Here is a 12,606-nt window from a genome sequence, read left to right as displayed (position 1 = left end):
AAGGAGTGCTTTGTACTGTGTAGATTCAAAGCATCAAAAACATATTAGAGAAAACAGATCTTTCACCTTATGTTTGTAGCCTTTTTCCTTTTGCTTTCCTCTTCTCCGAAGAACAGGCAGCTCTTCAAACTGATGTCTTCCTTCAAAGAGGACAATAGCTTTCCCAGCAACCCAGGTTTTCTCTGAAGGTTCTCCTAAGGCATCCACATAGTACTCTCGGTACGGTCTCCGATTGGAAACTATTTTGAGAAATTTAACAGAATTAACCCCTTGCATATAACAGAATGAAGACACACAAAAAGAATCACAGAAGTAGGTAACGATTTGCCATGTAATTTTCAATGGCTTTTTGCTTAATAACATTCCCACATGAATGCCAGTTCTGGGAATTTCTATTCAGAACTAGGGGAGACCCCTTTGAACTCTTCCATCTCTGTTCTGTGTCGCTACTCTCTATTTTTAAATAGTTTTTTTTTTTCTTACAAACAATCAATTAATATATCTAAGATGGGTTATCTCCCTAGAACAATGACTACAGTTTGGCTGCAAAAGAATTTTGCAAAAAATATCCAAATATTTTTTCCTTGAGACACACACATACTGGGCAGCACGTCTTTCTTGCTACTCCCTATTAATGATTAAACGCTCCAGTCCACTTGACCATTGGGGAAAAGGCAACAGTGTGCCAGTAACAGCCAGAAATTACATCCTTCTGGATAGGATTTACTCATACAGGTTGAGCCTCCACCACCGTGATATATCCCATCTTGTTCAATGCTTTGTTACCAAACGAACTCTTATTTAGGGCATAAAACATTAACGCAGTATTTAAGTACACACATGCACACACACTGTACAAGGACTAGGTGCAACATGACACAATATCAGTTGCAATGACTGTCTCCATATTTTGGGCACAAAGGTGCAGAGCAAGAGAAGAAACTCAATCATAAAGGGACAATCAAAGATTTTTCAAAGATGCTTTCTGTGCGAGAATGCTGAACAGACATGGTACAATTAAGAGCTGAACCAGTACTGGGTGTGCTGGTGAAAAAGGACAGGTTACAAACATCAGAAGACAGCAAACAAGGCTTGAACAAGGGATATAAACTTCTGCCTGCATTTTGCTGCAACATGTGCTTCACCTTCTCCTGGGAACACCTTCACCCTCTGAATACGTAGCCTAGACTTCACAGCCCATTTGGTTTGTGCTGTCTCTTCCAGGACTGCCAGCACAGTGCAGCAGCCCAGCCTTCAGTGATGCCAACATCGAGATTCTGACCAAGACCACGGAGAGGGTGACAAATAATGACCAGGGCAACATCAACAGACTTCATCTGTCCCATTCACAGCACTGGGACTGAAGCTACTGAGCCTCAATCTTTCAGCTCCAAAAAATCTCCAAGAGCTTGCTAAGAAAAGGCAAACTGCTTCAAACAAAACGCCATGCCTCAAACCCAGGAGGAGAAGAGGTTTTTGCACAAGTCATGAGTTTGAAGCGACCTGCCTTGTTTTGAAGGGCTCGTTCCCTTGGCAACAGGAGAGCCAAGGCAGGAGGACTGTGCTTCCTACAGCGCACACAGAGCCCCGGCAGCTCCCAAAAGCTCCGGAGTTCAGATCCACCCGCTCTGCCACCTCAGTGTCAGGGAGGGGAGATGAGCAGATTACATACAGCCACAACTGGAAAAAGCAATTTTCTCCAGAGCTCTATTGGTCTGAACACGGATAAAACATGACGGGAGAGTCTATCATGTAGCTGGAGATCAGACCTTGCTGGAATTTGTTAATAGCATGTTTCCTCCCCGCAGAATTCCTTTATTAGAAATCCTCATACACAGGCTGAGAGGAGATTACTGGACAGCTATATACATTAAATCCTGTCCAAAACTTCATGGGGAGGGACGCAGGGGGGGAGAATATATGTCTGGCAGATCTTCCAGCAACATATTCGACAGGAATTTGAGAGCTCAAAAGGGACTATTTAGAACAGCACATTCCGTATTATCTAGAATCAGGATGAATGCCTCCCAGAGGATGAAGGGGAAGGTGGAGAAATAACAAGAAGACTACAGCAACCAGACTTTGGGATGATGTGAGCACAATTTAGGAAGAGCTACGTCTTGTCTCTAGAGAAATAACAGAGGGCTCTGAGCTGATGGACACTAGAAAAAAAGTCTACTCACTCTCAGAACTTGGTTCTTAGGTTGATAAGGGCCACAAAAACTGGAAATACATCATCAGTGAGTGGCAACCTCACCAGTCTACAGAGCTGTCAGTGGCAGACAGCACCAGTTCAAGGGGTTTGCAGTTGCCCACAGAACAAAAAGAATCAGAAAGGGAAACCAGGAACAAATAAATAAGCCTTTGCATTCGTAGCAATCTCCCCATGACAGCTAGTATGATCCCAAAAGCAAACCAAACAATCACATCCCCTCTGTTCCCTCCATCACTCACCTACACTTTCTTCTCTGCCTTGAGCTTGTTAAGACTCTCTTCCTTCTCAGCTCTCCCCTGCATTCATGCGTGCACAGCTCTTACTTCCCCCCTCTCTTCCCCTCACACTCCACTGGCTCTTAGTCTCTCTGACACACTATGCCCTAAACTTTCACATATGCAGCTCCATCTCCAGGTTTTTCCGATATTTCCCCATAAACAGTCCCTTGCTTCCCTGTGCCAAACAAGACCAAAAAAAATTTCACTTCCTCACACACATTCCCATCACACCTTCAGGCATTCAGCAGCTACATTGTGCTAGCCCACACCCCACTCCTCAGCCTCCTGCCCTCCAAACTGTATTCTCACAGACTCCAGCCTTCCCAGCTCTGCTTGCCCACCCATTGCACGTCTCTGTCCTCAGCTCTCTGACCCACCTCCTTTTTCTCTGTATCCCTTTTTCAAGGAGCTGCTCTTTCTTCTGCACCACCCTGAGCTCAGCCCAGCTACTCACCCTTCCTATACTCTGGAAAATAAAGCCTTCATGTCCAACAGCTACCTCTGCCACTTCCATCAGCTTACCTCCCTGATCTAAGTCTACTTTACAGACCCAGGTCTTACACAGTAGAGACTATTTCTTCATACCTTTCAAGAGTCAGAAATGTTTTTAAATTAATTAAAAACTGCAGCACCCTGCCATACACAATGCCTCCACTTTGCGGTCTGAGCAGATACAATACCTTTCATTTTTGAGTGACAGTCCAGCACTGGGTCATGACAAATTGTGCATGGCCACCATGGGCGTCTGTTGAACTTGGCCCAAACAAGATCCCCAACTTCATACTTCACTGGAGTAGGTTTCTTCTTGGCTCGGATCTTTGGGGAAAAACCAGAACACAAGAAATCACTAAAGCTCCAGATGTTTTTAAAGAGGTTTTCCTCCCCCCTGTGTGCAGATTACATCTGGCCACCAGAGACATTTACATTAAAAAGCAAGTCCTGATTTTACTTAGTGGGTCCTACACCTTCAAAGAACATGATGGTTCTCCCCATCCTTCTGAAAGAACAAAACATAAACCGGGGTTTGAGTTTTTCTGTTATTATTTAGTAAGGAACATGACCTCTGGTAAATGACTACGCTCAAACTTCACACATTGGCACAGGTAAATATTCAGAGTCACTACTAGTCCCCATTTCTTCGCTAACACCAGTTTGTTCGTTTCAAAGGTTGCAGCATACAGAAAAAGTAGTAGTAAGAGACAATGAGAATGTGATGAGAACAGCAAATTGTTTATCAATTGCAAAAACAACAAAAAAAAGTTGGTCTGTACAAGCTAATAACTTCCCTGCTTCTCAGATGTGCTCAGGAAAAAGCTTCACCGTAAAGTATTTGAAACCAAAAGGCAGGGACAATCAGAAAAAACCCTTATGTCCTCATTTTTAGTTTATATGAGCAGAACTGTCACTGCTCTGCCCCAAAACTACAGAGCAGGAGAAACGGAGCACAATGGCAGTCACCCCCGCTCTAGGAGACAGACGGACAGACTTTGCCTGTCTCCAAAACCTGCTCACAAGTATCAACTCTGTAGAAACTGTCACCCCAACTCACTCTGCTTCCCAGGGCTGTGCAGCGATCACAAGAACATCAAAATCTTTCAACACACAAAAACCTAATGCTGTTTAACGCCCTTTCTGCCTCGCTATCGAAGAGCAGAGAGCAGATCCCGTGCTGTTCGCTAAGTACACACACGCTCGGGCTGGATGCTGGGCTACCAACAGGACCTCCGCCAAGAAGAGGATTCAGGAGCTTACCGGCGATGTGACTAACGGAGCCAAGATGGGGCACAACAGGTTGTCACAGGATACAGGAGTCCCCATGCTCAGCTGTGGGGTATCCTGCCTGCTTACCAGCACCAGCCAATGACATGTCCCAGGTGGGTTCAGCATTTTAAGAGCTCTAAGAAGTACTGCAGGTATTATTCTTGCCAATAAGCATCAGCAATATGCTCCTCATTAAAGCTGTCATAGCACAAATATGCACCTTCTCACTTCACTTCTCTGTCCTGCTCACCACCCTTCCCTAAGCACGTCTCTTGCCAGTCACAGTTCAACATCCTAGCAACTAAAACGCAACAGACCTCTCTAATAAAAGGTATATTCCGCTTCAGGTTGAGTTTTATGGGTTTTCTTCATGTGGTTAAAGAAAATACAAAAGGATAAACTCCTCTGTTACATGAGAAGAAGCAGGTAATGACGTTACAGACTACATTGCTGGAATTCTTCTCACTCAGTCATCAAAAAGCCACACAATAACTTATTGCTGAGCAGGAGCTCAGGACTGGGGAAGGGGGCTGCAGACCCTCACTCTCTCACCGCCATGCTGCAGCCTCCACCGTGCCACAGACAGGTTTTCTGGAACAAAAATATGCATGCGTGAGCATGGGAACCAGAAGTGCTGCCTTTGCTGGTGCTTTTAAAATGCAGATGCACTTTCAGATGCAAAACGCCTTTTTTTTTTTCTTGTCCGTGTCCAGCTTGTGTTCTTTTCACAAATGTGACTTTTCCATCACTTTTTTTCTTACACGTTTTTCAACCCTAGGCTTTAAGGGGCATATCTATATCATAACTGATTGTGCCAAATGCAGTGCACAGTACACAGTACACAATGTATGTGCGTCTTACTGACAACTGTAACCTGAGCAGAGTCAGCTGGACCGAGCAGTAAAACTATGCTGGAGATTTGCCAAAGCCATTCACACTGATCCACCTGAGGGACACCCACAACCCCTGCCTAGAGGCAAGTCTGCATTTAAATCAACTCTTTGTCACCCTCTAATAGCCCACACAGGCACCTGATGAAAACGTGGCTTTCAAGAAACTATTCAGACGATTCTTAAACAGTTACCCCTTTCCGATTCTCATTCCTTCCCATTTTGCTCTCTCCCTTCCCCACACAGCAGTCAGATGTTGGTCTCATCATCACTCACCACAAAGCCCCACCAGTGGGTGGAAGAGGCAGATCAGAAAGCCCAGTACCCCAAGGAAGAGCTTTGCAGCAGGCTGCAGTCTTGCACTATCTTCCCCTCCACTCTCCCTAAATCCCACCACCTGGCCAAAGATGCCTTTACATTCCCACAGAAACAAAAATTCTGCTAGGGAGGTTTAAAATTCGTAACATTAAAAAGAAAAAGCAGGAGTGAAAGCAGCAGTTCATACAATTTCCAGGTACAGTAGGTCTCTCCCTTTAAACTCCGCTGTGCGATGCCAGAGTTAGTCCCCAAGGCATGTATTGCTTGGGCCAGGATACAACAAAACTCATTCCTGTTACAATTAACATTTACTATGCCAAGATCAAACTGCTAATATATCCTGATGGCCAAAAATTGAGCCCTGCAGTAATGAGGACTTTTCTGTGAGCTAGGGAAAGCCCAAGATTTTTAAACACAACTAACTTCAGGTGTAATCCCTACATACGGTCAGAGTACTGAGTGTTTATCTACACAGCATGTGAACCACTGTACACTGGTTATGTACCATGTTGTAACTCCAGTGGAAATAGTGACAAAATTCAAAGCAGGCAAGAGACCGGGTTAGTGAGGAAGGGAAGGACAGTGCCTTGCTCCATCGGTGTGCAACAATCACAGTTTTTGTATTGTTAGACCTTCTCCTAAAGGGTGTCAGCGCTGTCTACTGTTATCAACTGTTTGGCATTAATTTGCTGCTCAGATGGGACAAGCTATAGCATAAGTTCTAGACCATACACAGTATTTCGGATCACTTTGCTATTTTTGGAAAGAACAAATACATAGCTTGTGGATGTTTTTCATCAAATCCTCTCCACCAATGCAAGACCCCAAATGACCACTGATCGCTGAGGAAAGGGTCACAAGCCAAGGTTCAGCAGAAGGATTACACAAACACATCTACCTTGAAAACTACCTCCTGAATTTGTACTGTGCCAAACACACCAGTCTTTGTAATTCACCAAGTGAAGCTGAGCACTGACTTATGGTATTTCAAGAGAAAATAGGCTTTCTCACAGACAAGACAACTACACAAGCAGCACCTCTGCCCTCCCAAAACTCTCACCATAAGACAAATATGAAACATACAGAATCATTTAGGTTGGAAAAAACCTTTAAGATCATTGATGGAGCAAAGAAAGCTTATATTTCTCAGTGATTTTATTATTGTATACATACTGTTAGTCCTTGACTGTCTCTCACCAATCTTCCTCCCTTTAAATTAACATCATTAAAAAGTGACAAAAATAACGCTCATCCAGCAACCACTCTTGGCTACAACACTTGAAGCTGCTGTCCAATCCATGAATCTTGCCAGAAGAAGTGGCACAAAGCACAAGTCCACACACACACACATATGCTGACAGACACAGGGTGCACCTGCCCTGCAGTGCTGGTCATCTCTGTGCAACAACCAGAGCAGTACCATCGCCTCCAGCACCGTGTGGCACTGCTGCAGACACCCCAAAGCCCCAACAGCATGACTGGGGATACAACCATCTTGGCAGAGCCACAGTAAGACCAAGCTACACGCAAAGGGGCAGATATATTTTGTTACAGGCCAACATTTTCAATATCATGTACCCAAAGAGCCTAGCCATCCAGAGTCCAAGCGCCGAGCTGCAGCCATCGTAGCCCTGCACACTTCAAATGCAGACCTGCTTTGGAAAGCTATCATGGAAATGCTTGGCCAAAAATAGCCCTATTATAGCTTATTCCTGACTTAATTATAAACATGACATTATTCAGTGAAGCAAGGGACAGAACATGCTTCTTGAGAAAGGCTGGGGCAGCAAAAGAGATTGTGTGCAACAAGGATGGAGAAGAGCAAGAAGGAAGCCACTGACCCCCAAGAATAACGGAGGAAGATCCTGCCAAGCCTGTTTCAGGCACAAAGTGGACAGAATCAAAGCCAAGGAAGAAAGTAAAAGAAGGCAGCCACATCCAAACAATAATTAAACAATACAGTATAAACAATGACACTAATAGCCTTTTCCGCTGAGCATGCAGCAGATACGTGCCCAGGGCCCTGCAGCAGGAGCACTGGATATCTCGTGAGCAGATCTCACCGCACTAGTAGCTGCCAGGTAAGTCACACCCCGCACACGAGCCGGGGCATACATCTGCGCCAGAGGCAGAAGGCAGCAACAACTCTGCCCCATAAGCTTCTACTGCTCTCTTCAAACCTTCCCATTCCTGAGGCAGCAACTCTTGCGCTTCTCCCCTGGAGCCCATCTACTTCCAGGACTGCAAACAAGCCGTTCCCAATACCTACTTCTTGTTAGTTAGAACTGGAAGCCTGGTGAGGGTCAGTCCACTGTCTTCCCCACCACCACCTTCTTTTCCTTAAAGTTCAATGATATTAGTTTTTTCCTGAACAGCATGAGACAAGGAGTTCACCCAATTCCTACGAACCACCAACCAACCTCCAGATATGACTGGCTGAAGATCAGCAGCTCTTCATACCAGGAAAAAAAAAAAAACAACCCAGAAAAGCAAACCTGAGGGAGAGATGACACTTGAAGGCACCTGGGTGACCTGGGCCAGTCTGTTTGAAATAGTATCTACTAACACAGGGTTGGTGCCACAGGTGCTCCATGCCTAGGACGTGCCGCTCCCAGGTCCGGCCATTTCACCATCACACAACAGGTTACTTTACTCACCCTCTGCCCTCCCAAAGGAGGGGCAGCAACTGGGGCAAATTCTCTCTATTAAAAGCTGTCCCAGAACTAGCCTGGAAGGGCATTGTCAAAGCTATCTCAAAAGTTTTCATGAGATGGTGCTCTCCTCCAGCTGAAGTTCAACCTTATTGAGTTAACCTACAGTTTAAGACAAAGCAGAGCAGCCTCAGCCCTCTGAGCTCAGGCTTATCCTTCTGTTCCAAGTCCAAACAGCTCCTATCCAGGGGAGGGGTCCAGATCCTTTAACTCCAGTCACAGAAATGAAGCAGTGATGGCTCTAACTCTCATACAGTGACTGCTGCTGACAGTCAGAGACAGTTTAAAGTACAACTCCTACCACTGTCCTGCTCTTAGGGATGAGAGGGTGGAAAGAAGTCTAAATGACCCACTGTTCATTATTTCACTCAGTTCCAACACTCATGCACTGAGAAATAAATGAAAACAGATAGAAGGAAAGACAACAGGAATTAGGAAATAATCTTCGGTTGTGAATGTTGCATGGAAAGGTAAAAAGGAGATAAGATTAAGAACAACAATGAAGCAAAGTCAAAGTCAACAACTGAAATTAATAACTGCTTGTGATGAAAGCCAAAAAATAAATTCTCATTAGCAAAGATTCTCATTTTAAAGAAGGTTTTCTGAAAGCAAAACCAATTGGTTGAAAAAACCTAAAATAGAAAGAAAATTAAATTATCTCTACTTCACAGCTTAAGCAGCATTTGAAGTCAAGCAAAAAGAGGTCATCAATCAAAGTTTCCTCCGTACAAAGTAGCATTACCAAGCATACAAGCTTTAAGCCTTTACAGAGAGAGGCTGTGATGCTGAACCTGTACTCATGTAGGCAGAGCAGCAGCCCTCTGTGCTCCACTGTGAGAAAACTTACAGGAATAAACCCCTGCACAGGGAAAGGGGTAAGCCCAAGTGGAGTATGTAAAAAAAAAAAAAAAAACCCACCCAAACCACAACACCTGCATGGCATATCTGCTGAAACCATCACTCCCCTCACCAGAATAATCATCACACTGGCACTTAACTTTATGGCAAACTTCAAGTCAAAGACAGGAGTCAGAGAAGCCTGCTGGAAACCCACAAGTAGGCTGAGCTGGTGGGGACCAGGGGACATGCTCTTTGTCCCCCCACTGCTCCAGACTTCCTTCGGCTTCAGCACTGCAGCGAAAAGCAAACAGGCGTCTGACCTACATTCATGTCTGAAAAAGTATACTACCTCTTATCTGCGACTATTATCACACAGAAGTGTTAAATACTCACTAATTAAATATTCACTAGCAAAAAATACAGCAGAGATTATGATACAAGCCAAACTTCTGTTATCTACATGCTTGTGGGTATTTGTTGTCTTTGGCTAGTTTTTAGTACCTTTCTCCAGGCTGCGGCAGCCTACAAATGCAAAGGGTGCTATGTACGTATGAACTACCGTGAAAGGTTAAAATAAAGAGAGCTGATTGCACTACACTGGGTAAATTCATACATCCTGAAGCATTTCTACCAACTTATAAATGTACAGATTTTAAATAAAGAACTTACTGATGGGAGAACACCAAGCCTCAGGCACCAAGATAGCGGGTTAACAGCATCCCTGTTTCACTGCCTTAATGGATATCATTTTCCTTATGGAATGGCTAGAACAGCAGTGCAATAGAAAGCTTTGGTACTTCAGCATCCTAACAACCAGGAATGCACCTCACAGCAAGGTTTGAGGAAGACAGGAGGAGAAAGTGGGAGAGAAGGGGTACGATCTCACCCAGATCCCCAGAGGAGAGAAATCCAGACACACAAACATACAGAAGTTTTCAAACAGCTGCCAGGAGCCTGAAACAGAGGAAAAACTCTCACACTTACTTATCTGCATATATTTTAAAGGATAAACCAAGTTCTCTCTAAATCTGGTTCTTTTAATCAGCACTGTTTCGAGCAAGAGAGGAACTGCAGGCATTACCAAAACTTTGCCAAGTCTCACAAAGAACAAATACCAACAAATACCTTATGTCAGAGAACTAGCAAAAAAACCCAAACTGAAGCCAAGCCATCAGATGTCCCCTTTAGAGCCTTACTTTTGTGCTGCTTTATATTATCAAATGAACTGTTCACAAGCAAGACATCTGATAAATGCAATGTTCATTTTCAGAAATTAAGCTTCTAAATCCATGAAATGAAAAACAGATTCAAACTGCGCAAAATGAAGCTTGGCTATTCTAATTTATGTATGTGAACTGTATCCATTGCAGCTTAAGCTGTAACCAGAATGAAGCAGTACTAGAGAACAACACGTACATGGCAGTGCAAAGACTGAATACCATATTAGAACCTTAACAGCTAAAAATTGGAAGTTTGCATTGAATTAAATGTGTAACTACTAACACTTGCTTGTTGGTTGTTTTGGTTTGTTTGGGTTTTTTTTCTTAAAGTCCATGGGCTTCTTCAAAAGCAACAAATATTTAACCAGGGCTTGCAAATTTAACCTTCTGCAGAAATTACGATTCGCCCACAGGAGATGGAGGTACAACACCACTTTGTTAGTCCAAATGCAAAGATGCCACTTACACAAGACCACAGCCTCCTCAAAACGAGATGGTATTCAGCATGCAAGTCCCCCCTGCCCAAGTAAACCCTTTTTCCAAAACAACAACTAAAATATAAGTGCTCTGTTCATATAAAATTGTTTTAATTTGCATTTAAAATTTCAACTGCTTTTGCCAAATCCCTACTAAAAATGAAATCAGAATTTTTGAACACTAGCAGTGCAATAAAATTATCTTGTGGTTATTTATTTCTTGAGATCCACACTTACAGCCATGCCCTGAGTCAGGTTCATGCTTCAGTCATCAGGTTCTGCAAACTCATGCTTCAGAGAGGCTTCCTAACCTTTATGTTGTGAATCCAGCTTCCTAAACATAATCACACTCATACTGTGAGAGGACAGCCAACTAAAATTAAGAAGAATCCGACTTGTTTCACTGCTGCTATTTAGAAATCTGTGGGCAGTTGCCACATTAGCCAGAATAGTAGGAAGTGTCTGAACAGGTGCTTGGGAAAACCAAACAGCAAAGTAACATCAGGGCAAGCGGAGGAACCATTAAAAGGGAGATAACCACCCTGCTCCTCGCCCTTCTCACATTAGGCAACAACCAGGTTTCTATCTTTCCACCAACAGTGGGAGGGAAAGTAATGAAATACACTCCTCCAAAACAAGAGGAACACGAAAGCTTCAAGCAGAGCTCAGGGCAAGAGCCTTGCTGCATGCTCAGCACCGGAGGCCCCACAGGATCTGAAAAAAGAAGCTGGAGGTTTCTAGTGTGCTGAGATACTACTGTGCGAGGAATTATCTGTTCACTTTTTCCTAAGAAATACCACATCAAAAGACACCCCATCCTTCGGCTAGTATGGAACACTATGTTGGATTGCTCTATCCAACTCAACACCTCTAGTTTCTCACACACAAAACTCAAATTCTGCACATCTGAAAATGAAGAATGAGTCCCCACGCATTAGTTCTGATGAGCATCTGAAAGTTAATACAAGTTACACTGCTATTTTATTACCTATAAAACTTTTTTACCTGAAGACCACAGCAGTGTGAACGTGCCATCTCCAGCAGCGTTCGCAGCTCTCCAAAGTGTGTAACCCACAGAACAAGTCCCCTATCAAGAACTCGCACACACAGAGCTTTGCCTGGCAACCCCACCTGCTGCTCCCTGCCCCAGCCCTCCACCCACCTGCACCCCATGAGGAAGAGGATGGAATGGGACATGGGGAAGCCTCCAGGACGGGAGACGTGCTGCCCTTTCCCTGGGGTTCAGCTACCGACAGCACTCCCGAACCACTCCCCTCCCCGACACCACGCACATCACACGCGGTGCCCCTTTCGCTTGCTGACTTGCTGCTTTGCACAGAGCCACGGCTGCAACTCAGCCCCTGAGACAGCAGATGGATGGCACTGGCTGCTGGACAAGCCGTCCATCTGTGGATCGTGCCACTCCTTCACGGCTGAGGCTACAACCAAACCAGGCAACGAGCTGAGTGGGTCAACTCAGTACACATCTGCTGCTCAGGCTGTACTAGAGACAGAATTGAAGGTGCCTGGCCAGGACCAGCCTGACCTCACAAGTGCTGGGAAAGAGAGATGATACACAAGGACTTTTCTCCCAGTTTCTTCTTGCTATTCTTCCAAAGACCCAGGTGAGATAAATCTTGATGCATTCTTAATGGTAACCACAGAAAAGACAGCATGTCAACTGTAACGAGTGCTTTTCCATCATTCAGTAAAGGCAAAGCACACTGCTGAAATTCCTCCTGGCTTCGTCAATGCTTTTGGACACACAAGATATGGGCACACACCAAGTCCATCTCTATCTCTGCTGCACATTTAATCACTGCTGCAAAGCTACTGTGAGAAGTCACACTGAAAACAGATTTCTAATTTAGCAAGAACTTCAGCTGGCACCTGCCAG

At 44.4% G+C, this 12,606-nt stretch overlaps 1 protein-coding gene across 3 annotated transcripts in view; it reads right to left on the bottom strand.

Moving 5' to 3' along the window:
* The window catches only part of NSD1 (nuclear receptor binding SET domain protein 1), a 69,146-nt gene that overhangs the window by 45,016 nt on the left and 11,524 nt on the right, over window positions 1–12,606 (bottom strand). For all 3 annotated transcript variants that reach the window (XM_074839110.1, XM_074839112.1, XM_074839111.1), the window contains exons 3-4: window positions 3,174–3,309; window positions 67–239 (exon numbers count right to left, since the gene is read on the bottom strand). In XM_074839110.1, coding sequence (XP_074695211.1) covers window positions 67–239; window positions 3,174–3,309 — 309 coding nt within the window. The remainder of the gene's footprint in view (window positions 1–66; window positions 240–3,173; window positions 3,310–12,606) is intronic.

Source organism: Strix aluco, chromosome 13 (assembly GCF_031877795.1).
Source record: "Strix aluco isolate bStrAlu1 chromosome 13, bStrAlu1.hap1, whole genome shotgun sequence".
Lineage (NCBI taxonomy): Eukaryota > Metazoa > Chordata > Aves > Strigiformes > Strigidae > Strix > Strix aluco.
The sequence above is the reverse complement of the archived record's forward strand: the minus strand, read 5'-3'. Positions and strand labels throughout refer to the sequence as shown.